The 17,000-nt window shown below is 42.5% G+C and overlaps 1 protein-coding gene across 1 annotated transcript; it reads left to right on the top strand.

The window, feature by feature from the left end:
• The first annotated feature begins 2,889 nt into the window (after window positions 1–2,889).
• LOC120869006 (thymosin beta-10) lies at window positions 2,890–3,373 on the top strand. Its single transcript, XM_040248030.1, has one exon. It carries the CDS (start codon window positions 2,967–2,969, stop codon window positions 3,093–3,095), a length of 129 nt encoding a protein of 42 aa, XP_040103964.1. The 5' UTR covers window positions 2,890–2,966; the 3' UTR covers window positions 3,096–3,373.
• Window positions 3,374–17,000: the final 13,627 nt, after the last annotated feature.

The following is a 17,000-nucleotide window of genomic DNA, read 5'->3' as shown; positions in this document are numbered from 1 at the left end:
TTAGTGACTGAACAACAGCAACAGACCTTAAGAAACTGCTGTTGGACTGTTTCCTGGCCCCAGGAGACCTTGGTTTCCAGACACAAGACTGCCCAGTCACTGGTGACATCCACATCATGGGATCTGGTAAACTTAACACTGAGATTTGGGTCCTCTCTCCTCAACAGTAGGACATATGCTGACCGAACAGAGACATAATTATGACAGCAATAAAAGGTAGGGATGGAGCGGGGGTAATAGCATTACCAGGTGGCTGAGTTAGTAAAGAATCTTCCTGCAGTGCAAGAGACCACAGTTCGATCCCTGGGTTGGGAAGATCTCCTGGAGAAGGGCATGGCAACCCACTCCAGTATTCTTGCCTGGAGAATCTGCAGGGACAGAGGAGCCTGGTGGGCTACACCCCATGGGGTCACAAGAGTCAGACATGACTGAGCAACTAAACCACCACGTACACCCAGACAGACTGAGGACAGGTTTGCAGAATCCTTACAGCCTACCTTCTTGTGGGCACAGTCCTATCCTGAAGCTAATGACATTAATCATTAACCAATTTAGAAAGGTTAATGGGCAGTTTCAGTCAGCAGAATATTTTTATGAAGTTGGTGTTCCCAGGAATCAGGACATAAGAACATAAGAGGGCCAGGACTATGACATCATCAGGAACAAGGCCTGCCTCATCACAGATGTGGTACAAGCTGGCATCGTGAGGTGCTACGTCCAGGACTTCAGGGACCAGCTGGCCAACAAGAACTCAGCGTCCTTCCAGACCTGCTTCCTCATCCCTTCCAAGGACACAGTTTTCTCCAAAACTGTCTTGCAAATTTCAAAAGTGTTAGAATATTCTATTATTGTTAAATAATCAGTGTGAGTTGGTAGACAATTTTCTGATTTGGTGATGAAGTCAAACTAGTAAAATGACTACAAACTGCTTCCTATTGGGATAACTCTTCACTAGGAAATCGTTGATGATACTTCCCACTCTGTTCTACCAAACACACAACTTAATAGCGGCAAGGTCAGTTTTCCTAGGATTCAGAAGAGAGAGGGGAGATGCCTGCCCCAAACGCACTCAGCCCTGGCAGGCTCCTGGAGATGCAGAGAAGCTGAATGTATCAGGGAACATTTACACAGCACTTTGTGAGTGGTCCACATGTATGTAGATTTTTTTTTTAAGTGAGGAAGCATTTACCATCTTTGAGAGACTTCAGTGTTTGTGTCATTGGGGGCGGGGTGCATTTTTCCCTTGGGACAGTCACCCTAGGGGGTCTTTGGTAATACAACTTCAAGAGGACAGTGGAGGAAAGAGACCTTGAGTACTGTCACACTCAAGAGTGTTTCTAGGAGGCAGATGCCCTCAGCAGTTGGAAAAGGCCGAAGGCCGTGTGGAGAGAGGGTGAGCCCAGACTGGAGAGTGGCCTTCTTCACCCTCATCCTTCCAGCCAGCAGTGGGGCTGAACCCTCCTCCACCCAGGAGAGCTGGTGGGAGGGAAGGTGGAATGGAGTGGTGGGAGAAGACAGAACAGTGAGTCAGGGGGTGGGGGCGCTGAGCATGGACCACAGGGACCCTGGAGGGGCTCCCTGACCGTCCTGAGAAGCAGAGCTGCAGAGGACAGGAGCCCAGGGGAGGGCCCACACTGTCCATGGACATGCTGACTAAACCAGAGGAGCCGCTCCTGGTGCCACCAAAGGGCCTCTCAGGCAAGCTGAGCCTGGGGTGAAGACCTGGTGTGCGTGTATGTGTGTCCTTCTAGGCTCTACGCTTTGCTCACCTTCCTCCTAGGTAGACACTTAACACAGGAAGAATTTCTATGTGTAGTGGACCCAGTGCTCTCTGGTGTCAGGACACACACTCATTGCTCAGTTTCTTTAGACGGATGTGATAACCCCACCACGCTGTTAGGGACCCGCAGGGAGCAGGACAAACACACTCTTGGCACAGAGAGAACTAAGAAAGAGGAGACAGACAAACAACGAAGGAATGAATGAGTTGAGGTTCTGTCAAGTTCTCTGCCCAAGCAGATGATGGAAGTAGAAGGAGAAGGCCAGGCAGGATCCCTCTGAGGAGGTGACACTGGGTGACAGCTGACTGAAGAGGAGGAGCCGCTCGCACCAAAAGCCAAAATAGAAGGATGCCCACAAGGGGAGAGACGGGAAAACACAGCAGCTCTAGAGGCCTGTGGGGTCGTCAGGCAGGAACCAAAGGTCCCCGAGGATGGGGGAGGGGGGTCCCAGAGAATCTTCTGGATGTAGAAGCATGTGGGTTCTCAGCAGGAAACAGCATGATCTGCCTCACTTTTTTTTTTTTTAATGCACCAATCTTAAAATAATGTTTCTTTTTAAAAAAGTTTTATTGAAGAATAGTTTTCTTAACAAGGTTCTGGTAATTTCTGCTGTACACCAACATGACTCAGTGATACACATACATATATTCTTTTTCATATTCTTTTCCATTATGGTTTATCCCAGGATATTGAATATAGTTGCTGTGCTGTACAGTAGGACCTTGCTGTTTATCCATCCTGTATATAAGAGCTTGTCTCTGCTAATCCCAAACTCACATTCCATCCCTCCCCAACCCATCCCCACTTGGCAACCACAAGTCGGTTCTCTATGTCTGTGAGTCTGTTTTTCTTTCATAGATATGTTCCTTTGTGTCATATTTTAGATTCCATGTATAAGTGATATCATATGGTATTTGTCTTTCTCTTTCTGACTTACTTCACTTATTAATATATGATAATCTCTAGGCCCATCCATGTTGCTACAAGCGGCATTATTTCATTTTCTTTAATGGTTGAGTAATATTCCAGTGTATACACATATCACATCTTTTAAAATTATTATTATATTTTAAAAAGATCTCCCTGCTGCCTTAAGGGACAGTGCTGGTCTTTTGCTGCAGCAACGCGAGTGGGTACCCCGGGATCGCGGTCTGGAAGCGGAACTTCTCCAATTGTTTTAAGAAAATGGCAGACAAGCCCGACATGGGGGAAATCAACAGCTTCGATAAGGCCAAGCTGAAGAAGACTGAGACGCAGGAGAAGAACACCCTGCCGACCAAAGAGACCATTGAGCAGGAGAAGCAAGCAAAGTGAGATTTCCCACGAACCTGGAGGATTCTCCACTGCATCATCTTGGAGACCCTAGCCGTGATGTGGAGGAAGAGCCGCCTGCAAGATGTACACGAGCGACAAGCTGCACTGTGAACCCGGGCACTCCGTGCTGTCGCCACCGGCCCGCGGGACTCTGAAGGGGACCTTCCAATCGGACTGCCAAATTTCTCCGGTTTGCCCTGGAATATTATAGAAAATTATTTGTATGATTAATGAAAATAAAACACACCTCGTGGCAAAAAAAAAAAAAAAAAAAAAAAGACAGTGCTATCAGGATACACTTAGTGAAGCCAAGGAGATGACTGTGACCTGGGCTGGAGAGATGGTGGCAGAGGTGGGGAAAGTAACAGCTCTGAGATGTCTTTGCAAGGACTTGCTGGGGGATTGGATGAGGGGAAATGAGAAATGCTAAAGACAGAGGAAGAGGGTTAGAGCAGAGAGCAAGCATCCAACCATCACTGAAAACTGAACATTTCAGCTAAACTGGGACTATTTCACCAAAATAATAAGAATCTCTAAATACATGAAAGATATGGAATTTCATGGTTTCTGTGTGCATTTTTATTAGATAGCAGGTCTTACAGATCCAGTAATGCTGTCTGTTTCAAAGCAATCCCCTTGTTTGGCTCTACACTTCTTCCAAAGAGAATCAGTAGGTCCCTGACCTCACCCACCTGTAATTACCAAAATTATCATGTCTCCTTAATTACTCAAATAGCTGTGACTTTGAGCCCGATCCCATGACTCTAGAGTTACCTTCTCCCTGATTCTCCCCTATGGCCATTTTGGAAGAAGGCTGAGCGTGGCTGGCTGGTCCAAACATTCCCCTCGCCCCCCCGCCCAGGGACCACTGGTCATTCCTCCAGCACCCCGCCCCCCACTCCACAATCTGCAGATCACCTGGGGACTGGAAACTGGCTTCTCCCTAGGCTGTTATGCCCTCCCTGCAAGGACCTCGACTGTAGACCCAGCCCTGCCTTTAATTCCTCAAAGCACAGCAATGAACAGTCAGATGGTTTAATAAAATTTTACTGAAGGTTTGAACTGACACAATTACAACTCAGAGGAACATTTACGTGCTAATTAAAGTAGTTTCTCTAGAGATGCACAACTCCAAGAGCCAACCTCGGGCCTTCTGCATTGCTCTTGGCCAACTTGAATGTGAGCCAGCCAGCTCGGCCTCCTGTCAATCTGTCTCCTGGCTCCTTCCTCCCCAGAATCCAGCGACAGGGCCACAGCCCCAGATATCAAGATCAGGCATGCTTACTTGCCCCTAGGGATGACTGGAAAAGGGGTCTTCCTATAGAAGGAAGCTTCAAATCACCTACCAGTGGCCATGTAGCCTCCATGACCCAAAACCCCATCCCAGTGATCAGTGATTCCTTTCCATCCACTGGTCTTCATCACATTCTACCTGGTGTTCTGACCCAGCTGGTGCTGGGCCAAACTCGGTCCATTTTTCTTCCCAATCTGTCCCGTAATGTGAAGTGAAGAGAAGGCCAGGCTATATTTTGGGTCTTGCAATGTCCTTACATGAATAATTTGATGATGTGTACACACATCCAAACCCTCCCATACATCTACACACACACACAGATACAAATGGCATTACTGACTCAATGGACATGAGTTTAAGCAAACTCAGGGAGATAGTGAAGGACACGGAAGCCTGGCATGCCGCATTTCAGGGGTTCACAGAGTCAGACACGACTTAGGGACTGAACAGCAACAAAACCTGTTTCAGAGACAACTGCTAAAGTCTAAATCTACATTCAAAGAGGCTGCAAGGACAATGTTGGGCTTCCCCTATGACTCAGCAGGTAAAGAATCCACCTGCAGTACAGGAGACATAGGAAGCGTTGATCTGCGGTCAGGAAGATCCCCTGGAGGAGGTAATGGCAACCCACTCCGAAATTCTTGCCTGAAAAATCCCATGGACATGTCTCAAAGAGTCAGACACAGTAGACTAAAAAGAACAGAACAGAAGGACAGTTTAGTTCAGTTCAGTCACTCATCGTGTCCGACTCTTTGGGACCCCATGAATACAGCACGCCAGGCCTCCCTGTCCATCACTAACTCCCGGAATTCACCCAAACTCATGTGCATCGAGTTGGTGATGGCGTCCAGCCATCTCATCCTCTGTCATCCCCTTCTTCTCTTGCCCCCAATCCCTTCCAGCATCAGAGTCTTTTCCAAAGAGTCAACTCTTCTCATGAGGTGGCCAAAGTATTGGAGACTAAGCAAGCATCAGTCCTTCCAATGAACACCAAGGACTGATCTCCTTTAGAATGGACTGGTTGGATCTCCTTGCAGTTCAAAGGACTCTCAAGAGTCTTCTCCAATACCACAGTTCAAAATCATCAATTCTTCAGCACTCAGCTTTCTTCACAGTCCAACTCTCACATCCATACAAGACCACTGGAAAAACCATAGCCTTGACTAGAAGGACCTTTGTTGGCAAAGTCATATCTCTGCTTTTGAATATGCTATCTAGGTTGGTCATAAATTTCCTTCCAAGGAGTAAGCATCTTTTAATTTCATGGCTGCAATCACCATCTGCAGTGATTTTGGAGCCCAGAAAAATAAAGTCAGCCACTGTTTCCACTGTTTCCCCATCTATTTGCCATGAAGTGATGGGACCAGATGCCATGATCTTTGTTTTCTGAATGTTGAGCTTTAAGCCAACTTTTTCACTCTCTTCTTTCACTTTCATTAAGAGGCTTTTTAGTTCCTCTTCACTTTCTGCCATAAGGGTGGTGTCATCTGCATATCTGAGGTTATTGATATTTCTTCTGACAATCTGGATTCCAGCTTGTGCTTCTTCCAGCCCAGTGATTCTCATGATGTACTCTGCATAGAAGTTAAATAAGCAGGGTGACAATATACAGCCTTGACGTACTCCTTTTCCTATTTGGAACCAGTCTGTTGTTCCATGTCCAGTTCTAACTGTTGCTTCCTGACCTGCATATAGGTTTCTCAAGAGGCAGGTCAGGTGATCTGCTATTCCCATCTCTTGAAGAATTTTCCAGTTTATTGTGATCCACACAGTCAAAGGCTTTGGCATAGTCAAATACCACTTCAGTATTCTTGCCTTGAGAACCCCATGAAGAGTATGAAAAGGCCTAATGATAGGATACTGAGAGAGGAACTCCCTGGGTCGGTAGGTGCCCAATATGCTACTGGAGATCAGTGGAGAAATAACTCCAGAAAAAATGAAGGGATGAAGCCAAAGCAAAAATAATATCCAGTTGTGGATGTGACTGGTGATAGAAGCAAGGTCTGATGCTGTAAAGAGCAATATTGCATAGGAACCTGGAATGTCAGGTCCATGAATCAAGGCAAATTGGAAGTGGTCAAACAAGAGATGGCAAGAGTGAACATCGACATTCTAGGAATCAGCAAACTAAAATGGACTGGAATGGGTGAATTTAACTCAGATGACCATTATATCTACTACTGTGGGCAGGAATCCCTTGGAAAAAATGGAGTAGCCATCATGGTCAACAAAAGAGTCTGAAATGCAGTACTTGGATGCAATCTCAAAAATGACAGAATGATCTCTGTTCATTTCCAAGGCAAACCATTCAATATCACAGTAATCCAATCCTATGCCCCAACCAGTAAACACTGAAGAAGCTGAAGTTGAACGGTTCTATGAAGATCTACAAGACCTTCTAGAACTAACAAACACCCAAAAAAGATGTCCTTTTCATCATAGGGGACTGGAATGCAAAAGTAGGAAGTCAAGAAACACCTGGAGTAACAGGCAAATTTGGCCTTGGAGTACAGAATGAAGCAGGGCAAAGGCTAATAGAGTTTTCTCAAGAAAATGCACTAGTCATAGCCAACACCCTCTTCCAACAACACAAGAGAAGACTCAACACATGGACATCACCAGATGGTCAACACTGAAATCAGATTGATTATATTCTTTGCAGCCAAAGATGGAGAAACTCTATATATTAGCAAAAACAAGACTGGGAGCTGACTGTGGCTCAGATCATGAACTCCTTATTGCCAAATTCAGACTTAAATTGAAGAAAGTAGGGAAAACCACTAGACCATTCAGGTATGACCTAAATCAAATCCGTTATGATTATACAGTGGAAGTGAGAAATAGATTTAAGGAACTAAATCTGATAGAGTGCCTGATGAACAGAAGGACATGGTCCTCCTAAAACTAGGTATGATTTATATTAAATAGAGCACATCACATCTCAGCCTGCAATGTCTGGAGTTAGATTGCATGATGACTTTGATTACACAAATGAAATTTTGTGGACACACTGAAATTCCACTGACTTTTCCCAAAGCAAATGAAGTTTGCCACAATAGTGAGTTGATCTCTCGGCCTCCAGTAACTCTCAGTCATTTTAAAAGAATGGTTCTGCTGCTTTAAAAAATATTTTTCCACCGGGCATCACTATTACGATGCAGTCATGGTTCAAAATATTTTGGAAATTCCTCCTTTGGAATTGCCTTCAGAGCCAAGAATGCATTCTTTTTTAAAAAAAAAAAAAAAGACTCAATGGTTATAAATCTTGATACCAAGAGGCTTTGTTGATTCTTGAAAATCAACCCCAAATCATTTGAAGACAGAGCTGGTGAATATATATGATCAAATCAGGTGACACTGCTTTGGTGTAAAATAAAATGTTTAATCCAAAATATTAGGCAAAAAAGGCCATTACTCCATACGCTTTTTTTTTCCCTACCTTTTTGCTTGTACTCTATATTAGGATACATTCCTATATGGGGCATAAACCCAGATAATAACTAATTACAGTGTTAAATGGGAATATTTACAATGGCAATATATACAAAACCCCAAGAGGTTTAGAAGAGTAGTATATATCATAATCTAGGGGAAAATTCTTTTTATTAAAAAAATAAACATTCTAGAGGATAAGAAGGGCTGAGTAAAGAGTTTCAAAAAAGATTTAAGGGGAAAAAATAGTTTAAGATGTCATAGTAGAGTTTTCACCATGGCTAATTTGAAGACCAGATTTATTTAGATGTATTTATTCCCAATATATTCTTTGAGACACCCACCCCATACCTATATCATCACACTTTTGCATAAAGGGACATGAACTTCATTTCACCCGAGTTATGGTCACAGGACCAGGAGGACATGACTTTTGCCTGTAGTTCTTGACCTTTTCTTGCCTCCTAAACACTCTTTCAGTTACGATCTTAGGCTTCCTTTGAGCAAAAACCTCTTGGCTGCTTGCACCATAGCCATTTAGGAAATCCCTTATGACTTCCAAAACAGTCATATGTTTTTCCTGGAATAATATTGCTCACATTTATATGCAATTGAATTTTCCTGCTCCATGCATGTTTATGGACCCCATGTCTGACATTTGCAGAACACCAGTCCCCACTGGCCAATGGCAGGGCCACAGCTGAGGGACAGGAGCACCCGGTCATTAAAGGCGCCAGGCCCCAACCAGGGAGGGAAGGACCCTAAGTATTGGTCGGGGAAGTGAAGACACAAAGGCACAATGTGACTGCTGCAGACGAAGCTACACCAGGCCCCGATAACAGCTTCACTAAAAGGTATCTGAGGACTTTGGATGTCAGATCTTATAAGTCAGTCCTCCATTTCATGCATGCATGCTAAGTTACTTCAGCTATGTCCAACTCTTCACAGGACTTTACAGGACTGTAACCTGCCAGGCTGCTCTGTCCATAGGATTCTCCAGGCAAGAATACTGGAGTGGGTTGCCATGCCCTCCTCCAGGGAATCTTCCTGACCCAGGGATCAGATCCGAATCTCTTACATCTCCTGCATTGGCAGGAGGTTTCTTAACGACTAACTAGTAACAACTGGGAAGCCCCTCCGTTTCATATCTGCCCTAGAAACCTGAAATGCCAATGACTACTCTAGATTTTCTCATGCACAGGGGAAAAGTGGGTTCAAAGCCCTTTCTTTGGAAAAATCAAAAGGGTAATGACCGGAGAGATTTCACCTGTGGCACCACTTCTCATCAAAATCATCTCTTGGATTTCTGAAGTAAATACTAGGAAGAACAGAAATGAAATAATATAGCAGCTATGGAAATCACACCAGTCCAGCCTACAGAGTGAAATGGGTTGATATTTCACCAAGCTGGATATTTAGAATCTCATGAATCAAAAAGCAAGAGAGGTAGAAAGGAATTCTAGTCATGTCAGAATTTCACCTCGACTACTGTTTTATGCTTTTCTTTGACTTGCTCTATAAATATTTTACTACAACTCTCAAAGTTTATAAGATCCTTAAGACTTGTAAAAAGCTTGAGTAACTGGAAACCAATGACCAATACCTACCACAGGGGTCTTGATTTTTTTCAGATTCCACTGAACAGAATGCATTCTACCCAGAATGCCTTGGAAGGAAAGACTTCCCTCTGTTGCAGTTGTGAGTCTGCAGGGAGCAGAGAACAATGCCTTCCACTTATGAACTCCACCTGGTCAGTACTCAGGGGTCTTGGCCCCAGACCTAGAGCTTCCATGGCTCTCACACTTGAGAAGCTCAGCTTGGTGTGATTGTGCTTCATCCCAGAGACCCCAGTGTCCTGGATCCTTGGCACTTGAATCAGATTCTCCAAAGTGGAGAAGGTCCTGTTTTCTGTTCTCCTCACATCATCCCAGTGCATCTGAGGAAAGACAGTCCACTGGCTATAGCTGATTTACAGTGTTGTATTAAATGTTTCCAAGAGCCCTTCACTAAGCTGCAAGTTTTAATTGTCTACTTGCCAAATATGCACAACTGTCTCCTGGTTCCCAGGGATCTGAGATTCACTGGTTTTGGAACTAACTATCCTGATTTCCAAATCCTATCAAAGTAGCACTGGGTTTATCAGTCTAAACATGATGAATTCATCCAGACACATTTGTTCTGATGATTGAGCAGTGTATCTGTCTCTTTTCTCCCATAGTAGTTTCCGGATTAAACTTTATTCCCTAAAGGGATGTGACTCTATCTCAGACAGAAAGAAACCTATACGTGAAGAGAGCAGGTGTGTCCCGAATGCTGTGGGCCCTTTGATTTGTAAATTTCTTCAAGACAGAGACTCCACCTCCACCATCTCATCTCCACAGTATAGATGTGCCTTAAACATACTAAAAACGGAATCTAGCATTAAATTAAATGAAAGGAATTAACAGAAAATAACTACCATGTGTCAGAAAGACAGTTATCTATGTATAAAGCTTTGGAACAGAGAAGCCTTCTTTTAAACAGAAAAAAACCCAGTTCTCACATATTTTCAAGGTAGAGTTCGGCATTATAAAGTACTTCTTCTCTGCAGGAAGGACTCATCACAGGATGTCTGGGTTTTGTTGCTGTTGTTGCACTGGCTCTTTGTTGTAGCACATGAGCTCAGTCATTGTGGCAGAAATGCTTATTTGCCCTGTGGCATGTGGGATCTTAGTTCCCTGACCCAGGATGGAACCTGTGTCCTCAGCACTGGAAGGTGGATTCTTAACCACCTCATCCTCCGTTTTTAAGATTTTTTGGACTGTGGACCCATTTTTTTAAAGTCTTTATCAGATTTGTTAAAATATTGCCTCTGTCCTTCCATGTCTTGGTTTTCCAGCTGTGAGTCATGTGGAATCCCAGTTCCTAGACCAGGGATCAAACCTATGCCCCCTGCATTAGAAGGTGAATTCTTAACCCCTAGATCACCAGGAAAGTGCCCCCACTTTTCTTAAATTGAAGTGTAGTTGATATACAATGTTGTGTTGATATACAATGTTGTGTTAGTTTTTGCTGTACAGCACAGTGATTCAGCTGTACACATACACATATGCTTTTCTAGATTCTTTTCCATTATAGATTATTCAGTTCAGTCAGTTCAGTTCAGTCGCTCAGTCATGTCCAACTCCTTGCGACCCCATGAATCGCAGCACGCCAGGCCTCCCTGTCCGTCACCAACTTCTGGAGTTCACTCAGATTCACGTCCATCAAGTCAGTGATGCCATCCAGCCATCTCATCCTCTGTCGTCCCCTTCTCCTCCTGCCCCCAGTCCCTCCCAGCATCAGAGTCTTTTCCAATAGGTCAACTCTTCGCATGAGGTGGCCAAAGTACTGGAGTTTCAGCTTTAGCATCATTCCTTCCAAAGAAATCCTAGGGCTGATCTCCTTCAGAATAGATTATTAAAAGATATTAAATATAGTCCCCTGTACTATCAGTATTCCTTTTAAAGTCAAAGACATTTAAAATTTAACTGCAATTACAAACACTTTATCTACAAAAAACATTTTGCAAATTTTTCTGTTACATTAGGAAAAGTACTTCTGTATATGGGGAAAAAAACACCTTTCATATGGAAATTTGATTGCCTGTGTAGATATATTGAGCAGGATAGTTATCTGACTTTTAAAAATGTTCTCTCTTCTCCTGCCTCTCTGTTATTTTAGGATCTGGGCTTCTTGTAGCTTTGAAATCAAAGCCCATATAATATATTTACTTAGTCTTTGTTATATTAATAACTTTCAGCATTAAATGGAAGACATGTGGTGGTTGGGGTAGGGGTGGGAATCCAATGCTATTCTTGCCAAATCCAGGATGACTTCCTGGAGGAAATGGTCTTTTCATTTTCAATCCATATTCTTATTATGACATGCTTTCCTTTGCATATTTTATCAAAGGAACCTTCTATATTTTGAAAATTTTGTGTCTATGTTAGACTTCCTCATTTCACATTGGGGGTTATGGGGAATGGGGAGATGGGGAAACACATTTCTTGAAGAAAGCCATGACTGATCAGAGATGTTCCAATGCTCAGTGGTACATAATTAATAGTCTGGTCTTCCTGAACTGAGTTTCTCATCTCTAAAGGTAGGCAACTATTTTTGGCTTAATATGGATTTTTGACTCTGTGTCTGCATATTTTCAAGTTTTTCTGTTTCAAGAACAAAATTGTTCACCATGTTCCAAGGTCAGGCCCAGCTTGACACCAAACTAGACTTAAGGTAGACGATCTGGGGTGTGCCAGAGAGTCACCATCATACCTCAGAGCCTGCTGGTCCTTGGGGAAATAATCACAGGTCATCTGCTGTCCCCTGCCCTCGCCTGAGCTCCTTTTGATAACTGTTTTCCTTCCAGGTCTGACAGAATCCCAGCTATGGATTTAGTGCCTTGAGATCTCATAGGATTCAGTCTTGAAAATGAGATCTGGCCTTGGGGAAACCTGTTTCCAGCTCAGAGAGGAGCCCAAGCACGGTCAGTAACTAGACCTGCTTCAGTTCAGTTCAGTTCAGTTCAGTTGCTCAGTGGTGTCCAACTCTTTGTGACCCCATGAACCACAGCCATCGCATCCTCTGTCACCCCCTTCTCCTCCTTCCCCCAATCCCTCCCAGCATCAGAGTCTTTTCAAATGAGTCAACTCTCCGCATCAGGTAGCCAAAGTATTGGAGTTTCAGCTTCAACATCAGTCCTTCCAATGAACACCCAGGACTGATCTTTAGGATGGGCTGGTTGGATCTCCTTGCAGTCCAAGGGACTCTTAAGAGTCTTCTCCAATACCACAGTTCAAAAGCATCAATTCTTTGGTGTTCAGCTTTCTTTATAGTCCAACTCTCACATCCATACATGACCACTGGAAAAACCATAGCCTTGACTAGACAGACCTTTGTTGGCAAAGTAATGTCTCTGCTTTGGAATATGCTGTCTAGGTTGGTCATAACTTTCCTTCTAAGGAGTAAGCGTCTTTTAATTTCATGGCTGCAGTCACCATCTGCAGTGATTTTGGAGCCCAAAATAATAAAGTCAGTCACTATTTCCACTGTTTCCCCATCTATTTCCCATGAAGTGATGGGACCAGATGCCATGATCTTCGTTTTCTGGATGTTGAGCTTTAAGCCAACTTTTTCACTCTCCACTTCCACTTTCATCAAGAGCCTCTTTAGTTCTTCTTCACTTTCTGCCATAAGGGTGGTGTCATCTGCATATCTGAGGTTATTGATATTTCTCCCGGCAACCTTGATTCCAGCTTGTGCTTCTTCCAGCCCAGCGTTTCTCACGATGTACTCTGCATAGAAGTTAAATAAGCAGGGTGACAATATACAGTCTTGACGTACTCCTTTTCCTATTTGGAACCAGTCTGTTGTTCCATGTCCAGTTCTAACTGTTGCTTCCTGACCTGCATACAGGTCTCTCAAGAGACAAGTCAGATGGTTTGGTATTCCCATCTCTTTCAGAGTTTTCCACAGTTTATCGTGATCCACACAGTCAAAGGCTTTGGCATAGACCTGCTTAGGGCCGGTTAACAAAGTGACTGCTATTTTTCAAAGGGCAAAGACCAATCTGGCCAAAAACAGAGTAGAACGGGTCTTTCTTCTGAAATTTCAATGTAAAATATTTTCCAGATTTCCAAAAAAAAAAAAAATTCTCAACTTTTCTCCATGCCGTAGTTGCTTGGGAACTTTCCTGGTTAGAAATATGGACGGGGATGGCTTATGTCTTTTCATAGAAAGCCAGACCCCTAGAATATATACTTCTCACAATTTCAATACAAAAAAAAAAAATCACCTAGTGTTAGGTGATTATATATTTATAGTAAAAGGAGGCCTTGGATGAAGCATTCCCATATTATTTTTAGTTGTTTCTCAATAATCACACATCTGGCCTAATGACACTGCGAGCTTTATAACAATGAATTTTCAAAGGAAAGCAAACATTCCCTTTGAGGAGATTGTCTCCAATGAATTTGGTGTGCCCTAGTTTGAAAACTTTCATCTCCAAATAGGCCAGGGTTTTTCTTTTATCTAGCCTAGCTGTCTCCTTGTTGAAACTTTCTCTGACACACAAAGGAAAGCCTACGAAATGTTCAATCTTACTCAAGACTTAAAAGTTTTCAGTGAGCCAGATAAAAACTGTTCCAGGGTTTCCTTTCTTTCTCTTACAAATATTTAGGAAAACCTCACTTCTGAGTCCAGGGCAACTTGATTAGAATTGAAAATATTCATGAGAAATTGTTCCACTTAGGAACCTCAAATGAATCAGAATTAGAGGGCTCCTTACTGAAAGACTTACACTTTTATTACACAAGGCTATAGGGGCTTCCCACATGGCATAGGGGTAAAGAATCCACCTGCCAATTCAGGAGAGTCAAAAAATGTAGGTTCCATCTCTTGGTCTGGAAGATCCTCTGAAGGAGGGAATGGCAACCCACTCCAGTATTCTTGCCTGGAAAATCTCATGGACAGAGGAGCCTGGCAGGCTACAGTTGATGGGGTCACAAAGAGTTGGATATGGCTGAGCACACATAACACTCACCAGGACCAATAAAGCCATTCAAATATGTCGAGAGACAAAACATAAGGAGGTTTTGATGGATTTGGTCACCTGTGACTTCTTCTAACTCAGTGGAGTGGAGTGAAAGTGAAAGTCATTCAGTCGTGTCCGACTCTTTGTGATTCATTGGACTATACAGTCCATGGAATTCTCCAGGCCAGAATACTAGAGTGGGTAGCCATTCCCTTCTCCAGGGGATCTTCCCAGCTCAGGGATGGAACCCAGGTCTCACACATTGCAGGCCAATTCTTTACAGCTGAGCCACCAGGGAAGCCCAAGAACACTGGTGTGGATAGCCTATTCCTTCTCCAGCAGATCTTCCCGACCTAGGAATTGAGCTGGGGTCTCCTGCATTGCAGGCGGATTCTTTACCGACTGAGCTATCAGGGAAGCCCTTTCCTAACTCATATCTCTTCTAAAAACTCATATAAGAAATGAATCACCAGTCTAGGTTCAATGCAGGATACAGGCCTTATATTCACCTTCTACAGAAGTTTTTTTTTTTTAATTTTTTATTTTACTTTATTTTTCTTTACAATACTGTATTGGTTTTGCCGTACATCAACATGAATCCACCACGGGTGTACACATGTTCCCAATCCTGAACCCTCCTCCCACCTCCCTCCCCATACCATCTCTCTGGGTCATCCTAGTGCACCAGCCCCAAGCATCCTGTATCCTGCATTGAGGAATGTGATTCTCACAATTGTCATCCTAATGGAAACTGATCATGGATCGGTGCCCTCTTCCCCACGGCATGATTACTATTGAAGTAGAAGATTAGATTTCTGGGTTGTGAAACTGGGCAATGAGATTCTAGCCCATCAGGACCTCACTGGTGGCCCGTGATCTAAACTCAACCTCCTCCCAGTTTGAAGGTTACTCATCTTCATTATTGGTATAGAATATACCTGCTAGAAGGCAAAACCAGGTCACCTTTCAAACTCTCTTCCAACACCACTTCTCTTTTTAGTAAGAAAATATGATCTGACACCATGAGTTATATAAGGACATGAATGTGAGCCTACATAAGAAAGTCTGCGTATGAATTAGTCCAGGATCAGAAAAGTTAATATACCAATTAACAAAATGTACTAAGCTTCAGTTAACCTTCAAAAGAGAAAGGTCAGGGTAAATATTTTGGGGGGCAAAAGAGAATAATAATAATTAGTATCATGCTCTGAGATATACTTTTTATTGAAAGCCATGTTTTTATTTTTTATTAGTTCAATAAATGGTAATATTTAGTTAACTCTCCAGGATGCAGAATCATCGTAAGCAATTAGCTCCATTTCAATCTTTGATCCTTTAAAACTGGTGTGCAACTTTGCTGACCTTGTGTCAATCATTTGTAAGAACTGAGAGAAAGAAAACCTTTAAAAATGGAAAAACTCACAATTTTTTCAGGGAAGCAGAGTCCTGTCTACATTAAGCAAAGAACAAAATTGTTCATTACCCATAAAAGGTATTTACACTAACTTTCCCCCAGCGAAAAAGATAAAAAAGGTCAGACTGATTTTCTAGGGATATCTTTGAATTAGGTTCCTCTGTACATAATAATTCTTATTTATTTGAAGACACTTCATCTCTTCCTAACTTTTCTCCAAGCACATATTCCAAGCTGTCTGAGCTGCTTCATTAAAAAAAGTAATATCGCAACATAAAAAGTTTTCACAATAAAAATGTTTCCAGTTCCAAGCAATAATTTCTTTTAAGCTATGCAGTAAGAAGCTGTTTTCTTAGTTTGTTTTACTGTCTCTTGGTTTGTAGTTTCCATTTTGCGACCCTTTACTTATAGCAAACTTTCTCTTGAATTATGTACTTGGCAAAGTAAAATCACATTCTAATGAGTTTTTTTAAATGCCACCCCATCCTTAATTCTTTCGTTTAGTGGCCTTTCACTGTTTTGCTTAAAAAAGTAGATCCCTTGTTTCACTTTGAATTTCTTCTCTATGAGAAGATTCTTTAAACTATATTTTTAAAATATTAATATCCTTTTTAATATGCTTCTAAATATATGCTTTAATAGTGTTTAACCTGCTTTGTTCAGAGGGTGCTAACTCAAATTTAAGAATGGCCTCATGTCCCCAAATGTCATATCCTTTCCTGCAGCTACAATGGTTTGCTAAACATTTGCTCTACATTAAAGATTTATGATCTACTTTCGTTCCTCTGTGTCCCCCTAGTTTTCAGCCATATTTCTCCATAATCACGCTCGCTTCCCTGCCTAGGTTCAAAGTTTCATTTTCCCAGAATTCTTCTCAAGGCTCAGAAAGCATATCATATTTCCACTTCAGCTTGGTGGGACTATCTCGTCCAATCTGTAACTCCCAATCTCATATACGATGATATTTTAATTGTGTGTCTTATTTGCAAGATATCTGATCATGTGGTATTAACCAAGTTCCTATATTTACTTTGGAGCAATATTTCTTTCCTGGGGCTCATTTGGCTGGCTTCACATTCTGCTGTAATAATATATCATATACAAACCGAGGGCAGAAATTAGAAAAACAGTCTATTCATAAGAACATTTTAAGAAACCTTCTGGGTTGCAAGCCTTTTCTTACCCCAGTTGAGATCATTTTATTTATTTTTA

Source organism: Oryx dammah, unplaced genomic scaffold (assembly GCF_014754425.2).
Source record: "Oryx dammah isolate SB20612 unplaced genomic scaffold, SCBI_Odam_1.1 HiC_scaffold_10, whole genome shotgun sequence".
Classification (NCBI taxonomy): domain Eukaryota; kingdom Metazoa; phylum Chordata; class Mammalia; order Artiodactyla; family Bovidae; genus Oryx; species Oryx dammah.
The sequence above is the reverse complement of the archived record's forward strand: the minus strand, read 5'-3'. Positions and strand labels throughout refer to the sequence as shown.

Bases quoted from the DNA above. Each gene is read 5' to 3' on its own strand.
- LOC120869006 (XM_040248030.1), top strand. From the start codon at position 2,967: ATGGCAGACAAGCCCGACATGGGGGAAATCAACAGCTTCGATAAGGCC.